At 41.3% G+C, this 18,718-nt stretch overlaps 1 protein-coding gene across 1 annotated transcript in view; it reads right to left on the minus strand.

The window, feature by feature from the left end:
- The window catches only part of MRPS9 (mitochondrial ribosomal protein S9), a 38,609-nt gene extending 36,628 nt beyond the window's left edge, over nt 1-1,981 (minus strand). Inside the window, exons 1-2 of the mRNA XM_006215434.4 lie at nt 1,813-1,981; nt 251-430 (exon numbers count right to left, since the gene is read on the minus strand). Of these exons, the coding sequence (XP_006215496.1) occupies nt 251-430; nt 1,813-1,947 (315 nt within the window). The 5' untranslated portion in view covers nt 1,948-1,981. The remainder of the gene's footprint in view (nt 1-250; nt 431-1,812) is intronic.
- Between the last annotated feature and the right edge of the window lie 16,737 nt (nt 1,982-18,718).

Consider the following 18,718-nt stretch of genomic DNA (forward strand, 5'->3'; position numbering starts at 1 on the left):
CCTGTGACCCAGAATCAAGGAAACACATCCATTTCTATAAAATCTAAAACTCACTCTACTTTACAATGCTTCAAGTAGAGTAGCATCTCTTTCTGAAACCATGGTTCCAACTTGCAGATTGTGGCATTTTCCCTTATTCTGACAGTCTGATTAAAATTTACACAGAACTAAAGGCTCAGGCTGAAGACAAGAGCTTTCAGTGTCTACAACTCTACGGTGATGACTTTTCCAACAAAGTAACTGTACTTACATCAATATCCTCTTGGGTAAAAGTTTCTGGATCTTCTCCCATCATGTTGGCTAAGTGTCTCTTTCCTAAGTTGAATTCTTCAATCTGCTTTTTAATAAAATCCATTGTATAAGTTTCACGTCTTAAGGCTGCAACATTTTTCTTTGTTGTCACAGCTGTGGTGTGTCTTAGCCTTAATATCTAGCAGAAAAAACAAATTGAAAGGAAAGATTTCAACATAACATAAATGAGGCTTAAAAATATTTGTAAAATTTTTTTATTGTTGTTTATTTAGACGCGGTTTAAAAAAACACCCTTAATTTGCTATTTTCCATAAAATCTCTTCAGGCTCTTTTCAAAAACATTTGTACACACTGCTTAAGATTTTGACATCTTGTAAATTCATAGTATGTATTAAAGCTACAGGCCATCAGAGCATCAGTACGAGGCTACTGAATATACTTATTAAATGTTCTGAACTATTCCAGCAATAAATATAGACAAAAATACTTACATTCTAAGAAGTCCATTACTCATTAGTACAACCCACTAAGATGAGACTGAGTGTGAAACAACCAGCTCTCTAGTTAAGAACAGTAAGAATTCCTGGAGAGAGTCTGCTTGGCCCCCCGCTAGATACAATTCCTAGCATTTTCTAGGTTCTATTTCCAGCTGAAACGTTGTGACAGAGAATTTTCCTAATTTTGTTTTTATGGAATGGTACAGATATAACTTGACAGATCTGTCTTGTGAAAGATAATCAGTGGCTCAGACAACTGTAATTTCAAGCAAGCAGGTTCCCAAAGAAGCCGAATGCCAGTGCTACACACTCTGAAATGGTATTCAGGAATATTAAGGAGTTTCCTTTTTGTTCAACCGGACAAAAATGAAACAAAGAAGAATCTGCTGCTAATTTGAATAGAAAAGCAAAAAAAAAAAAACCCAAAAAACAACTTTGGGGGATAAAAGAAAAGGTAAAGACTGAAGTCAGACTACAGAAAACGCGGATGGAAAGAAATAGTATAAGGATTCCACGAGAGTGATTACAGTAACCCTCTTGGATAGCTTTTTATTTTTATCAGCTAGAGGTCTCTGGATGCAAGCAAGAAACTGACTTTGCTTTACTTAAACAAAAGGGACATTTCTTAGAAGGCTAACAGGGCCCCCCCCACCAGGACTATACTTGAAAGGAGGCAGGGTCCACAGCATCTCTGGCAGTTACAAAGCAGGAACCCCAAGTATCGACAGCACGTTCAACAAAGTCAGAACGTGGCCATTAAGCTAAAACGGTATATTCCAATCGTCCTCGTCTCTTTGCTCCGGATCTCAAGGGAGCGAATACCTACGGGAGCTACCTTGAGTCAGGTGCCCCAAATTACAGCCCTTCTGGACTGTATCCAGTAGGAAGAACTCATTGCTCCGAGGGAACCAGAAACACCCTCCAGGGCGGCCCCTCAGGAGAGGGCGCTCCTCTCTCACCTCAGCCCTCTCCCGGGCGCCTGAGACCCCAGGGGCCCCTGGCGGCGCCGGCGCCACATCCTTGCGCTACAGGGGCCAGCGCTCCTCCTTCCCCCAGGTCCTACCTGGCACTGGGTACTTGTCTGCAACTCAGCAGCCACGGCTTTCCAGAGGCCTTGTCTCCGGGCAAAGCCAACCCTACCCGTAAGAAAGAGCCGGTAGGAAGCGGCAGCGCCGCAGGACACACAGGGAGCCGCCATGTTAGCTGCGGGCGACCCGGGAAGGAGAGCGAAGGGGCGGGGCCTGCCGAATGCGCAGGCGCCGAGGCCGCCGGGTCCCAGAGGCTGTCGGGAAGAGGCTGTGGAGCAGGGGGCGTGTCCTGCCACCCGAGGCCGCTCGTCGCTGATTGGGTGCGTGGGCCCGCGGGGCGTGTCCGACCCCGCCCCAGGTCCGCTTCCCGGCGTCTTTATCCCGCGGCTTGTCTTGAGGTCCGTCGCCCTCGGTGTCTCCTTGGAGCTGCTTCCACGTGGCTGTGTCTGCCACCCTCGCCTCCTGCGCCCTGCGCCGCCTGTCTCCGCCTGCATCACCCAGCTCCTCCCGCTCGGCAGGGACCGGCTCCGCGCCTCCCTCCCTGCTGACCCACTTCTGGCCTGGGTTTTACCCCATCTCCTCCCTTCCACGTGCAACGGGTCCAGGGGCTCCCCTACCCGGGCAGCTGGAGCCCCCGCTTCCTAAGTGCAGGACGCTGAGGCGAGCCCTCCAGCCGCCGAGGACAGGCCCTTTCAGGTCACCCCCGTGCTATCGGGGCTCAGCCCCCCTGGAAATCCAGCCAGAACTAAATAAGCAGGTGTCCAATGCAGATGAACACGCCTCCCCTTCTGAGGCCCCTGTGCTCCGACAGTAACTCCCGGCCTGCTTTCTACGAAATACGTGTAAAATGATGTAGTAAACCGCTCCGAAAGGGTTTTCAAACACAGATTTGAAGGATCAGTAAAATTAATACACACACACACACACACGGAAATTCTGAGACCAAGCTCTCAAGCAAATAAATGCCATCTACTATCACCATTATTTCTTAAAACACAGAAAACACTTAAGCATTAAGAAGGTAGAAGTAACATAATCTGGGAATGAAGCGCGGTCCTTCAGATGGAGTGCGTTTAGTTGTATGCAAAGCTCACTCCACTGTCCTTTTTATTATTACCTTTTAGGCTAGGGAACCTTTTATCAGATGTGCCCATGAACTAGCATTTGGGAACCAAGACTTTATAGCTCATTAAAATAGATATTTTTAAACTGCAGTTCCCACACATTGTAAAAAAATTTTTTAACTTAATTGTGGAAATTTAACCAAGTGTAAAACAATCAAATAAGTATATAGAAGCAGAATTTATATCATTGTTAAAATATGCATATAAAAACTACATAAGTCCTAAGTTCAGGTTAAGAATTGTGGAGGTTTTTACTTTTATTTTTTCTCTGAAACTCATGTTAGCATCTTTTACTAGATTACGGTAAAGCAAGTGTAATAACATCTTCCACCTCTAGGGGCAGCCCTTGGACTGCTGTGTTGAATTCCCTGTGTAGCCTTAGAGTTTGGGAACAAATACACAACTGTGGGTTGACATTAGTTGCATCATTTGGAGACAGAAGGAAAGATTGAAATCAAGGAATGTGCTGATCAGAATTTAAAATATGAAAAAAAAAATCTGTAATTGTACCAAACAGCTAAAGCTTAGATTCATTCATTTAACTTTTCTCTCATTTACTGAGCACCTGTTATGTCGGAGGCATCAGGCATCCCAGGTCCCACAACAGGATCATAAAGTCCCAGCAGTCCAACATGGAGGAGTCGCATCTAATGAGAGGGTTTGGTTCTCAAGTCAGCGTATTTTGTGTGTGTTACAAAGATTCTTTTTAACAATTTTTTCTTTATTGAAGTATGGTCTTTATCCAATCATCTGTCAATGGACATTTAGGTTGCTTCCATGTCTTGGCTATTGTAAACAGTGCTGCTGTGAACATTGAGGTGCATGTATCTTTTCAAATTAGAGTCCCCTCCAGATATATGTTCAGGAGTGGGGTCGCTGGATCATATGGTAAGTCTATTTTTAGTTTCTTGAGGAATCTCCATACTGTTTTCCATAGTGGCTGCACCAAACTACATTCCCCACCAACAGCGTAGGAGGGTTCCCTGTTCTCTACACCCTCTCCAGCGTTTATCGTTTGTAGACTTTTTAATGATGGCCATTCTGCAAAGTCAGCTTCAAAAGTGACTATCAGGAGAGTTGAAACGTTGCTGAGGTGTGAGGCGGCACACGGAGCTGTTAGATGCAGCTGCTGAGAGTGTCAATTGACACCATTTTCCTGAAATCAACGAATCAATGATCTGAAGTTAAGACGTGCACACCCTACAATCTGTCGATTACATTTCTGGATGTATATCCTGCAGAAGTTCTTGAACAGTGCATCAGGATCTGTGTATAAAAATGTTCATGGCGTCAATTCTTTTGTAACAACACACAGAAAATCCTCCCTGTTGATCGGAGAATGGTTGGAGAAGGACCCTACAGCGGTGACAATAGAACCGCAACTACACTCGAGAATGTGGATGGGTTTCAGCAGGTTGAGGGAAAAATGGAAAGTCACCTACCCATAGGATGATTCCATTTACATGAAGTTCTAAGGCAGACAGAACTAAGTAAGATACTTTTGAAGGATTTATTCCTGTGTTGTGAAACCACGAAGAAAAGCAAAAGAGTAATAAGCAGAAATTTTAGGATAGTACAACCCGCAGGGAGAAGAGAGAGGGATGTCAGGAGCAGGGCACAGAGGGGTGTCAGTGCTCCTGTCCGTGTTCTTTCCCTGCAGGTGACTGGTGGATACACAGGTGTTCATCATATTATTATTCTTGAATTTCTAAAAATATCTAAAAGTTGTGAATACACGCAGCAGGAAGCATTGATATTCATCTGCAATAAAAATTTCTCTACTTCAATAAAAAACTCTAGTTTTATAGACCACTCCCAGGTAAATAAACATAAAAATGTATGGCGTGTGGAGATGAGTAATGCACATTTCACTGAGGTTTAAAAGTGTTTATAAGAGGTAGAGGTAGTCTAAGTACATAATATCCATCCATCCATCCATCCATCCATCCATCCATCTGTATAATCTACCTATCTATCTATCTATCTATCTATCTATCTATCTATCTATCTATCTATCTATCTATCTATCTATCTAGGCTTCCTAAACAGTTTAAAGCCTGAATCTGTCTCAGGTCACAAGTAAATCTCTTCTCCCAAGATGCATCTATTTTATTATATGAATGGAATTTTAATAAATAAGAAATAGAACAAATGCCTTCTTTGCTTTCTTACCCCACTGTGTTCAACGCGAACCCAATCCAGCTACAGACGCTCTTTACCTACGAGCTGTCAATTACGTTTGCTATGAAAGAGACAGCACTCAGGGAGCTGTCAGTCAGGGCTGTTGTGATGCTTCAAGGATCCTTCCTCCAGGCTTCATCATCAAAAATAAAACAAATTTACATAGAGCATAAAGGCAGATTGATCACACCATTTGCTGTGCATTGGCAATGACTTCAAACACACACAAGTTCAAGGAGCAGTGTGCGTCGGCCAATGTCCCCTTGACCACATTTGTAGTTACTTGTCATAGATTAAGCCATTCTTTTAAAGTGCGATTAGACAGTGGAAGGAGTTATCCTCACAGAGTGCTAGGATCATGAGCGGTTCCTCTATTTGAAATAACTGTGTAGAAAATGTTCTGTGACTCTTTCACCTACGTCTTAAGCATGGATTTGGGCTTAGTCGAGACCCCCCTGTGAAGGATGCTGAGTGGAGGTAAAGGAGATCTGAAAAAAAAAGAACTACATAAACAAGATTATAGACTGGATGTAGTCAACAGGCTAGACCTTGCGGAGTGGAATAGAATTGGAGTCAATAAAGTCACTAAGGGCATGGCTAAAATAATCAGACTGAATCATCAAATTCCAAAAAACTGGAGCTAAAGTGAACGTCTTGAGGCATAAAAGAGACTATTTTTGGACCCACAGAGGAAGTACCACTTTACACAGCAGGGGGGCAACTTAAAAAGTGCATTGCTCCTAAATGGTTGATGCAGCCTGAAAATGTAAATAAGTAAAAGATTGTGATCTGAAGAATGAGAATGTTCTCATTCAAAAATGTACCGAAGTGTAATTTTCACTCTTCCTCTTCTGCAGAAGTAAAGGAAAGAGCAAACCTCTACTGCTTCCATCAGAGGAAGTGTATGGATTTAGATGGAGTGTGGGATGCAGTTCTAAGAAATACAAGAGAATTATATAAATTATACATGCGTGCACACAGGAACACACATGTATGGAAAACAATTGAAAGAGAATTATATACTGTAACATGGCATGAAGTGAGCACTGCTCTAAGCTTTCTCTCATGGAATCGGAATGGCCACATGAAGGAGACGCTGTTATCCTCACATGAGGTGTAAGGAAGTTGAGGTGTGGACGTGCAAGATGGCTTGTTCAGGTGCCACAACCAGGAAGAGATGGAGCCAGGAGACATGCCTGGAGCCCACGCTTGTCTGTGTTACGCCCGTCCCGGGCAGGACCGCGAGTTAACCAGAGTGGCTTTAGAGCCTTGCTCTTGCCTTTCTCCACTCCACCTGCTCACTGCTTCTGTTCTCTTCAGGGACCAGCCCACTTGTCCTCCTGCTTCAGCACCGACCACGGAGCTCTGCCTGCTGCTCACCCATCCCCTCCTCCTCCTGGGTAAGAGCATGAGGTTACAGCTGCTCAGTTGTGCCTCAGAGGATCGAAAACTGGCTGCCCGTCAGACACGTGTTCTCTGGCTTGCACAGCAATGTCTGGGAAATTTAAACGTGGGTGCTTTCGGTTGGTCACACACCCTGCATCCGTGTCCTGCCCCCTTCTCAGTGGTCTGCTCCTGGTTGCTCCCGGGGTCGTGTTGCATCCCTGACTTCTCCAGTGCCCACTGTGAGCACTGCACCTACATCCTAGATAGATGCTTCCCCATTCAAACATGAACCCCCAAACGACTCAGATTTTGTCTGCTCAAAGATAGCTAGGGGTGTTCGGGCTCTAGGACCCAGAGGATTCTACCAAAAGGCCAACCTTTTCAGAAAACTGAATATTTCATGACTTGGAGACGTGGAAAACCTGCCCAGCATCTCTGCTGACTTTGCTGCCCAGCTGGAAAGTGGAATTATGGAACTTTACTTATTTATTGTCATTTTTTTTTAACGGGGGTACTGGGAATTGAACCCAGGTCCTCGTGCGTGCTAAGCGTGTGCTCTACCATTTGAGCCACACCCTCCCCTTGGTCCTTTATGAATTATAGTAAGAAGTGAATCTACGCAAAGACTTTCATCTTTATCACCCATTATTTATTGAGACATACTTTGCAAGGCTTTGTGATTGGAAGCATCTGGGTATTAAGATGGTACCTGTCTTTCAGGAGCTTATCAACTTCGAGCGGGAAAAAGATACTTGCACAAATCTGATCGTTCTGGAAAGACTGTGACATAGTCATGAAAGAACTGCAGAGTAATTTGGGAGTTTGAGAAGGAAAACATTACTTCCTGCCAAATGGATCAAGATGGTTTTATTTCCTAAATGTTTTATAGAGTTGCAAATCAAAATAAGGAAATTGTCGAACTCATTTCTTTACCATTATGCAGAACCACTTTTGAACTCTCTCTGAAGGCAATTAACCCACCCCATTTTATAAATCCTACAAAGTGGAATTTTCTATCTCAATTTATCAAATCAGGCGATTAAAAATTATTCTTCAGTACCCTTAAATGACTCTCAAGCATTTGCACGCCACCTTTGCTATTTCTACCGAGGAAACATTCCTGGCCCATTTTCCAAGTGTTTTCCGAAATCAAGTATCATAACTGAAATCTGAAATTGTGTCCAATTTCAGTGAGCAGATCACAGCCTAGTATGTGATTAAACTGTCGACATCTCTTTCTGAATAAAGTTTGCTGTGATTAGATTGTACACACCTGCGTGCTGTTATTTTAACTTTAGACTCAAATGAACACTTTACTCCAGGAAATGTAGATTCCTGAAATAAGCATGTCAATTTTCAAACGAAGCTGTTAGGGTTACATTCTTAATAACCTTGAAGCTTAGAAATATTTATGCTTATATGGTAAATCCATGATTTCCTGTCATTTTATAAATGTGTCCGACACTCTTTGGTGTAGGTTAGTGACCTCAGGGTCCACACTTGTCAAATAGTCATGTTCTTTATAACTTCGAATCAGAGCAATGTGTCTCCACGCAGTCAGAATCAAGAGTTCAATTTACCAATTCAACAACTCATGCAGTTTATAACAGGGAAATAAAATGGATAGTACGAGTCTGCACGACTTCCAGATTTTAATTTTTATACATTTGATCTATTGTTGGAAAGAGAAAGCAGTAGAAAAGAAATGAGATTTTGGTTTTCAGCTTCTGTTTTTGGTACTTGTATAGTTAATATTGTAGGTTCACCCTTTCTGAGCAGCAGGGAGGGATTCCTGCTAAACTACGGGCACAGGTTGTGTTACTAACATTGTGTCAGTTGGTGCTCAGTGGTAGCTGGGATGTTTTAGCTGGCATTAACTAACTTACAACGTCATTGAAAGGGAAGGTGGGTCAAGCTGTAGCTGAACTTGGAGGAACATCTCCTGAGAATTCCATTGTCACTGCTGCGATGTGTACCAGCCCAGGGGGTGCCCCATGCCTCACCCATCTGTATATGCTTAGATGAGATGAATTTGAAGTCTTTTTCGAATCCTTTGAGGGCAGAGTCCACATCGGTTTGGATCATATTGTATCCCCAGCTCGACTGTGCTGGTCTGATTCTAGGCGATCAATAAATTCTTGTTGGCTGAATGAATGAATATGTAAAATATAAGTTGTCGTTTTCTCTGTCTCCTCCGTTCTTCAGCGGTCAAGATTCATAAGCTGATTGTTCTCCAGTTTCTGTTCGATGTCATATCGTCATTGTGTTTGCTAATTTTGTCGCTTGATTTCCTTTCCCTAAATCGAGTGTGTATGGGTGCAGGATTTCTGAGTGTGTCTGGGGACCCCTGCTCTCCCTGCTGTCAGCTGAATTTGCTTTGATGCTCGCTTAAGTCAGAGTAAGACTGGCCGCTATAGTAACGGTACTGTTGTCTTCTGGGTCCTTTCCTGTTTCTATTGCACAGAAAATATTGAGGATTTTTACCCCTGCAGAAGATGTCTGTCTTCTAACCTTAGAAAATAGCGTCTTAGCTCTCGAAGCAAGGGAAATGTAAACTGATTAATCAGAAATTAATGACGATCATATCAGTGCGCCAAAATCATGTCCTTGCTGTGACCTTATTTCTGCGACTGGGGTTGGGGGGGAGGGTAATAAAGTGGACTGCCAGGGGTTTGGCACATGCCCCCCTCCCTATTCCTGCACTCACAAGAGGGCTTTTCTATTTATTTTGAGGCAAGAGGGAGATAATTACATATGTGTGTGTGTATGTATGTATGTATTTTAATGGAGGTACTGGGGATTGAACCTAGGACCTGGTGCGTGCTAAGCATTGAGCTATACTCTCCTCCCTCTATTTATTCTTTTTATTTCTTATTTTTAAAACTGGTTTTTCCTTTCATAAAAAAATCATTGGTGTTACACTTTCCGTTCAAATATCTGTAGAAACCTCCATTTTATTTTATGTGCAGACCCAGTGCCTGCATATTTCTATAAATGAAGTATTATGATGATTATTTAATTGAAGAACCCAAAGTTCAGCACCTTGAGGAATTAATTAAAGTGAATTTATTGCACATTATACACAACTCTATGTTTTATTTTTTAAACAAATTTCCACTTCATAAGACTTGTTCCTTCCAAAATTATATTTATAACCTTATCTACAATAAAATGTATACCTTATATTTATTCAATAATTTATTTTTAAAGCTTTTTTACATATTTTACCTCATTTGATTCTCACAACAACCTAATTGTATTTTAAGCATACTAGGAACTGTGTCAAGGCTGGATACATTGGCTTGAATATTTTAAATGCTAAAAGCAAGTATTAACAATGGAAAAGTGCTATTTTATCTTTAGAAAGAAAAAAAAACCTTTTAATTCCATGAAAATAACATAATTCAAAGGAAAAATAAAACATTATCTTAGTAGATCGGTTCTGAAAATAGAATTACTTCTTAAATTTCTTATGTTCTTAATTTCTACACACAAACACAGAGTACAAAAAAAATTACCCTCAATACGATGAAAAAAATCCTTTAGTGATTTTTGAAATAACTTCATCACCACAAATACTAATTTGCCCTAAATATTGATATCCACATTTCATGAAATATTCCCTTGGCCCAGGGTTCAAGGTTACTCTCCGAATTCAGAGTAAGAGTGAGTCAATGAGGGTTCAGAGAACAGTCGGGGGAGATGTCCCTTTCATCCCTGACTTGCCATTTCCTTCAGTGACTTACTGTCCTCTCCATGTAGACCTTTTCTCTCCTAGCTTGTTAGTGACATTTCTTTTCTTCTCAATGTGGTAAAACACGCATAACATACAATTTATCATCTGAACTATTTGAAATCTGCAGCTCATTTGTATTATGTGTGACCATCACCACCATCCACCTCCAGAATTCTTTTCATATTGCAAAACTGAAACTCACAGAACGGTAACTCTCCACTCCTCTCTTCCCCAACCACCATTTAATTTATTTTTTCTTTATAAATTTGACTACTCAAGGAGCCTCATGTAGGTGGAATCATACAGCTTGACTTTTTGTGATCAGCCTATCTCACATAGCACGAGATCCTCAAAGCTCAACCACGTTATAGCAAGTGTCAGAGCTTCCTGCCTTTTTAAGGTGGAGTTGTACAGATACACCACATTGTTTACTCATTCATCTGTCAGTGTATGCTTGGATTGCTTCTCCATCGTAGCTATTACAAATAATGCTGCTAGTTTGTTACTATTTGTGTGGAATATCTTCTTCCATCTTTTCTATTCAACCTATTAGTGTCTTCCATCTAAAGCGAGTCTCTCATAGACAGCATCTAGTTGGGTCATGTGTGTGCATTCTGCTGATCTCTGCCTTTTGATTGGTGAGTTTAATCCATTTACACTTAAAGTAATTACTGATAAGGAGAGGCTTATTTCTGTCATTTTGCTATTTGTTTTCCATATGCCTTTTAGATTTTTGTTCCTCATTTTTTTCACATTACTGTCTTTTCTGTGTTTGGTTGATTTCTTTTCTTTTTGCAGTGAAATATATTCATTCTCTTCTCATTTTGTTTTGTGTATATTCTATAGATATTTTATTTGTGGTTACCATGGGGATGACATGTAATATCCTAAATTTGTAACGCTCTAATTTGAATTTATACCAGCTTAACTTCAGTAACATACAGATCTGTCCTTGCCCCCTTTCAGTTATTGATGTCACAAACTGCATCCTTATACATTGTGTCTAAAAACATAAATAGCTGTATTTTTATTTTTTAAATTATTTATTGGGCTCTTTATTTGCCCACAGCTATCATGCCGTGACTACTGTTATCTCCACCTATTAGGGAACAGCACTGACAGCAAAATGTTTTCATGTATTCGATCATCAGCAGAGATGGGTCTCTATATTCTGCCAGTATGACTTAACCAGGTAGACTTCTGCAAACAGACCCTCCCTAATTCAAACCTTTGGCCATCAGCACAGGACAAATTATGACGTACCCACACAGGAACATGGTTACACCGAAAGTCTGAGCAGGCAAGGCTTTTCCTCCATTCTTGGAAAGAAAAATTGGGTTACTTTTAAGTAGGTAGTGCTGGTTCAAGAATCATTTTCAAACCATGTGCAGATGGAAAGATATGGTGAATTCAACCTAATTTCAGCTCCAGAAAGTACTTCTCTGATGGACATTCATTTTTTCACTTAAGGCTGCAACCCTAGCAAAAATGCTAGAAAGGTCAAAAGTGACTTGAGCCTTCTCATAAGAGGTCGTCTCTCTAGCCTGGAATTGAGGTCGTAGCAGCACGAGGCAGTTCTTTCCTGAGTACATGGATTTTGAGACTGAAGAAACGGCTGCATTTTCCAGACCTGTCAGTCTGATGCTTTTTTCGACAATTAGATTTACTAAAGAATTGCATAGAGAAAAAAAAAGAGAGAGAGAAATTAAGCAAAAACATCCAGATGTCATCTGTTAAAAATGTTTTATTGAGACAATAAACAAATAACATCAACGAGTACTAAAATTTTAATTAAAATATGATTTACAATGTTGCTCTGCACCACCCAAAGCTTCCTTATTGATGGAAAATAAGATTGCACTGCTTGTGGCCTTAGGACACTCCAATGTCCCATTTGACTTTGTGGGGCTCCCCCAAGTAGTGCATTCTCGTAATCTCTTTTCCGTGCCCATGAGCGTGAGAATGTTCTCTGACACTTGACAATACAATGGCAGTATCAATTCTTCCCTCTCCTCTCTGGCTATATCACTAAATAGATGGATATTATGTTCTCTTGCCTTCTGCTCAGAAAAATCTGAGTATTGCATTTCTGTCAATCCATTGATTGAAGAGCTTCCCCCTCAGAATGTTGACAGCTGCTTCAGAAGTTTATAAAATAACTCGAGTGACAGCTGCCAGGGTATCGGCTAAAGGAGACCTGGAACCATGTAATTAGCATTCATCACATGCACACACTTCCATTGACAAACCTCTTCTTGGCTCAAAGTTGACTATCAGGAAACTGATGACTCTTGTTAAGTTCGGAACAGCCCTTGATAATGCTTAGCTCCCCATGAGCTGATTTTTTATTCTGTTGAAGGTACTGGGAATTGGGAATTGAACCCAGGACCTCATGCATGCTAAGCATGTGCTCTACCACTGAGCTCTACCCTCCCCTCCATTAGCTGATTTTAAATGGAGCATGTTAATACATTTACTATTGAATAAGTTCATATTGAATGCTATCTGTAACAATTGCTGCCTTAATTTTTTTGTTCTTTATCCATCAGACAAACATCTATGTGAGAACCGTCTCCTAATGACATACTGCACTGATAAATCCCTTGTATTTGAGCAGATATAATTCCCAGATCTCAAGTGGAAATAAACCCAATCACCTAATTAACTACCTTTATGGACATAAAAATATTCTTTGAAGTAAACAACACGAATATGTATTGTAGTCACCACAACGTTAAGGAGTGCATTAAAATCCTTGAAGTAAACACCAGAATATTAACAGTGGATGTTCAGAGTGGCTTGGCTGTGGGAGATTTTTTTTCTTCTTCTCTTATGTTGTAAATATTCCCTTTACCCCTGCCATTCTTATATAATTGAAAAAAAAAAGAACGTTATATTAAAATGCTTTGAGCACTTAAAGGAAGCTATACGTAAATGTACCTTCAGAGCCAAAGGGAACACTTGTTTTTCTTAACTATCTTGAAAGGACCTGGGTTTAAAAAGAACTTCTCTAGGAACGAGGTTCCTATAGATACATGAACAGGCACACTGCAGTGCCTGTGAAAGGATTAGCATCCTACGAAGAATGAGGACGCTCAAATATAGGCTTATGTTAAAAAATACAGGGTTACATTTGATTAGTGGTAGGACCACAGATCTGAATATCCCTGGAGCGAAGCTTATGCCACCCAGAGGATGGATGTTGCTCTGAAAGCCCGTCCCCATCTGTGTCTTTGTTCAGTCAGTCTATCACGTATTCATTCCCCTTCTATTTCAGTCTCTCAGGGTTCATTTTGAACGTTGCTTCTTGCCGACCTTGTCCCTCATTGCAGGAAGAGGTCAGCATTCTCCTCCTTGACCCCGCCGGCCCTCCGTGACCTGCTCTAACACGCGGACTTGCCTTGGCTTCACCCTGTCTTCTAGACCAGGAGGGGACCTCCTGCCGAGTCCGTCCTCAAGGATGAGTTGTGTCAGGCAGAAACATTTCCTTTATCACCCACCACAACGAGCTTATAATCTTGTGATTTTGGTATGGGATGCATGTGTTTAATTTCTAACCCGACAATGGTGATGAATATTTTTCTTTCTCTAGTTTTACTGAGTTACAATTGACATACACAAACTACACCTATTTAAAGTGTCATTTGATAAAATTTGATAGATGTCTCCATCTCTGAAACCATCACCACCATCACCATAATGGACAGACCTATCAGGACCAAAAGTCTCCTTGTGCCCTTTTGCCATCTTTCCCTCCAGCCCTGGCACCAGGCAACCACTGAGCTGTTTTCTGTCATAATGGGTGAGTCTGAATTTTCTAGAATTTTGTATTGATGGGATTATGTAGTACATGCCCTTTTTTTCAGAGGCAAGGTTCTGGTTGCTTTCGCTCAGATGCATCCATATACTTTTTGTATCAATAGTTCATTTGTTTTTATATCTGAGTAGTATTCCTTGATATAGATTAATCATAATTGATTTACCTGTTCACTAGTTGGTGGGCACTTGGGTTGTTTCCAGTTTTTGGTTATTATGAATAAAGCTACTGTGAACACATGTGTGCAGGTTCTTGCGCAGACAAGTGCTTTCATTTCCCCTCATTAGATAAATAACCTACGAGTGGAAGGGCTGGGTCACATGGTAGATGTATGTTTAGCTTTTTAAGAAAACACCCAACTGTTTTCCCAAGTGGTGGTGACACTGTATCTGTCTACCGGCAGTCAGTGAGGGCTGCTCTGCCACCTTACCAGCACCTGGTGCACTTCATCCTTCCACTTTGAGCCATTCTAGTGGGCGTGTAGGGGTGTCTCATGGTTTTAATTCAAAATTCCCTAATAATTAATGATGTTGAGCATCTTTGCATGTGCTTACTTGCCATCTGTATATCTTATTTGGCTAAGTACCTGTTCAATCTTTCACCGGCTTAAAAAATTGGTTTATCTTCTTATTCTCAAGTTGTAGGAGTTCTTTATACACACCAGCCCTTGGTGGAATATGTGTTTTGCAAATCACTTCTTCCAGTGTGTAGCTTGCTTTCTCATTTTCTCAACGTTGTCTTTTGAAGAGCAGAAGGTTTTAATTTGGATGCGGTCCAATTGTTTTGATTTTTCTTTTTGTACTTCATACTTTCAGTGCCACATTTAAGAACGCTTTGTTGAATTCAAGGTCACAAAGTTTTCACTTGTTTTTTATTCTGGGTGTTTTTAGTTTTTTGCTCTTTTATGTAGATAAATGATCCATTTAAAGTCATTTTTTTTAGGTGGTGTGAAGTGAAGCTCGAGGTTATTTTTTTGCATATGGTTATCCAATTGTTCTAGCATGGTCTGGTGACAAGATTTTCCTTCCCCTGATGAATTGCTTTGATGCTTTTATTGAAAACGAGTTTACCATTTATGTGTGAATCTATGTCTACAATCCGTTCTATTGGTCTGTTTGTTTAACGCCAATACCACACTATCTCGATTGCTGTGGCTTAACTATTACAAAGCTAAAAACAGATAGTTTAAGTCTATCATCTTTGTTCTTTTAATATCACATTCTAGGCCCCATGCATTTCCATGTAAATTTTGCAATGAGTTTTTCCATTTCTGTGACAGGTAGAAATTTCGACTATTTTGTTAATTCTATACATCAATTCTGGAGAGTTTTTATTTATATCTTAGTAACCTCAGCTCTTCTGATCTATGAACATGATCTATTTTCTCATTCATCTGGCATTTTTGATTTCTCTCTAAAGTGCACAAATCTTTTTTTTTTTCCCCTTGGACATCAGGATGTCCTTCAATTTTTTTTCTTGAGTTGTATCGTGGGCTAGAACCTCTAGTGTGATACTGAATAGAAGGATTGAGACTGGACGTCCTCGAAGTTTCTGATCCCGGGGGAAAGCACCCTGTCTCTCACGTTAGCTGCAGACTGTTCGCAGAGGCGTCGAACCAGGCTGAGGAAGTTCCTTCCACCTCCAGTCTTCAGAGACTTTATCAGGAATGGATGTTGGATTCTTTCAAGTCCTTTTCCTTCATCTGTGGAAACGTTCATATGGTTTTCCATCTTAGTTGGATAGCATGCTGAATTAGATTGGCTTTTGGCTTTTCAACCATCCTTATTTTCCTGTGTTAAACTCCAGTTGGTCATGAGATAGATAGAAGCTGTATTCAATTTTCTAAAAAAAATTGTCTGGAAGTTTTCACTCTACAATCACAAAGGGTTTTGATCTTAGTTTTCTTGTGATGTTTTTGTCTGGTCTGGCATCAAGGTAATCCTGGACTCATAGAATGTGTTGATAAGTATCCCTTCCTCTTTATTTTCTGGAATAATTCATTTTAAATTGGTGCTATTTTGTCCCTAAATGTTTGGGAGTTTTCACCAAAATTTAAGCCATCTGGGCCTGGAGGTTTTAACCTCAAACATAATTTCTTTAGTTTTTAAAGGGGTCGCTCCTGATATTGGGGTTTTTTTTTGTTGTTGCTCTTGTTGTTCGCTTTTTGCCTTCTGTCTTTTTGTCCTGATCAGTCTGGCTAAAGGTTTATCAGTTTAATCAAAGAGCTAGTTCCGGTCTGCGGGTTAGACAGCGGCTGCACCTTACATTGAACATCGTTACTGCAGCAACCGAAGGCGCTGTTTCCGAAGGCGGGGGTTGGGGAAGCCGGAGGACTGCCTTTCCCTCACACAAGCTGGCAAAGTCTTGCATCTCAGGTTCTAACAGTGTCCCTCGTATTATTTTGTGTGCCTTCTTTTGAAGAAATTTGGACAAATTCCCTTTAAACGGCGACTAAAAGAATCATGAGTGGCATTGCACACAAAAACATTTAAGGCTCCACACAAGATTGCCCTCACTTTTGATACCAACTGCAAGTTGGGGGAAGTTTCCAAGACCACCCTCAGGTTTGATAATTCACTAAAAAGATACACAGAACTGGCCGCAAGCTTGTATTTGCAGTTGGTTTACTTCAGAGAGAGGGTACCGATTAGAATCAACCAACGGGAAGAGCACACAGGGCAGAGTCCAGGAAAGGTGCAGAGCACAGAGCTTCTGTAGCCTTCTTTCCATGGAGTCAGGACACGCTCCCACCCAGACTCCATGAGCCACAGTGCGTGTGCAGCTTTGCCCACCAGAGACACTCAGCTGGGCTCCAATGTCCAGAGTCCCCACTGGGTCTTCATCACAGAGGCGTGGTTGATTGACTACCCATGGGATTGACCTCAGTCTTCAGGTCAGCTGATACTGTGTGACTGCAGTCCAGGAGGAGGGAGTAAGGACTTCAGAAGGAGGGGTAGGTAACGCAATATCTTTACTGTCTTATGCAGTTGGGGTGGGGTCATTTCTAGCTTTGCTCTGCAGTTGGGTAATTCATATATTGGTCATGCTTTATCAGATAATTGAATATTTAAAATATAAAAGTGTGTATATTTGTAAAACAATTTTTTTAATGAGCACAAATAAAGCTACTAGTTAGTCCTTTGGAAAACAAAAAACAAAAACCAAAAAACTTGAAATTATAGATGTGCTACTGACCGTAAGTTCCCTGAACACTTCTTTATTTCTCCCTGCTTTCTTTTCATCTCAGTATAGCATTTCATCATAACTTTCTTTTTCTTTTTTTGAATATAGTTCCCTGTGTTACACAGTAGGACCTGGTTGTTTATCTGTTTTATGTATAGTAGTTAGTATCTGCAAATCCCAAACCCCAATTTATCCTTTCCCCACTTCCCCCTGGTAACCATAAGTTTGTTTTCTGTGTCTGTGACTTTTTCTTATGCCATTGAGGACGTGATTTTTTTCACCCTAATAAAGATGCCTAATTGTTAATTAAACTTTCTTCTGATTTCTATAGTGAGTCATCTTCAGAAACAGGTTTTCCTTGTAATTTTTCAAAATGATGTTCGCCGTCTCCTGATGAGCGATAAAGAAATGTGTTCGGACACACACATTCTAGGAGGAAGCATTTAATGTACACACACGTGTGTACACAAAACGTATGTGTGTGTGTTCTTCTTCCTAGAATGGGAAAGAATCCATTCAAGAGCTGGTTTCTGCCTATTAATAGGGTGTGTGGGTTTCCCAGCCCCCAGGCTTTGATTATGTCTGTTTTGCTAGAATAGTAGTCTCAGCCCATATTCTGGAGTGAAAAACTTTACTTTTTACATTTAAGTCTGCGATCCACCTGTAGCTCTTTCTAAGGGTAAGTGAATTTGGTGTGGAGGGAAGCCAGCACGGCTGGTACTGCGGGGAGAACGTACCGGGTGTCGCTGACCACGCCATCCTCCTCGTACTGCCTCACTCTCTGACGTATAGGGCCGATGTGATGTAGGAATGTGATCTATTCGCTATAGCTCCTGGGAACATTTTTGAGACGACTAAGCTCAAATGTTTGCCTTCTCTGAGGCAGGTGATTCTTTGACTCTTTTTTTCAATGGCGATTTTAGGGCACTAAAAGCAGAAGTGGAGCCAAAGGGGTTAGCACACCGGTTTTTCCCTTTTGAACACGATACTGACACCGCACCTCGTGGTCACCCACACTAGCTTGACGCTCTGCCTGACAGTGGAGGACCAGCTCCGAGCTGAGCACTGGGTCCCTCTGATGCATCGGCCCCTCTCCCATAACCATGTCTTTAAGCTTGAGTTCACTGTTAACAGGCGTCTTCTGCAGGGAGGCCAAGGATACAGGGTACGAGCTTTCTTCACCTCTGAGCTTTGCCCCTATCATTTGTCAAAGCAGAGAGGGTGAGTACGGAGGATCGGTCTCCCTGCCTTTCCTCAGGGAGCCTTGTGCTCTCTGGTCCTTCCCGGCAGTTTTTAAACTTACTTTTTACTTTGTGAGGCATTTCTGTTGATTCTTTGGAGACTCTGGTCACTGGGGACCATTCATCTGTAGTTCTTTCAACTTAGGATAACACTTTTCTTTTGGTTTAATTTGTACAGTAGACTAGAATTAATTTTTTTTTGACCAGCATCCCTTGTCTAGACAAATCCTTTGATTTTCACAATTGAGCCTGTCTCCTTAAGTCAGATAATGC

The sequence above is a fragment of the Vicugna pacos genome, chromosome 28 (genome assembly GCF_048564905.1).
Source record: "Vicugna pacos chromosome 28, VicPac4, whole genome shotgun sequence".
In the NCBI taxonomy this organism is placed as follows: Eukaryota; Metazoa; Chordata; class Mammalia; order Artiodactyla; family Camelidae; genus Vicugna; species Vicugna pacos.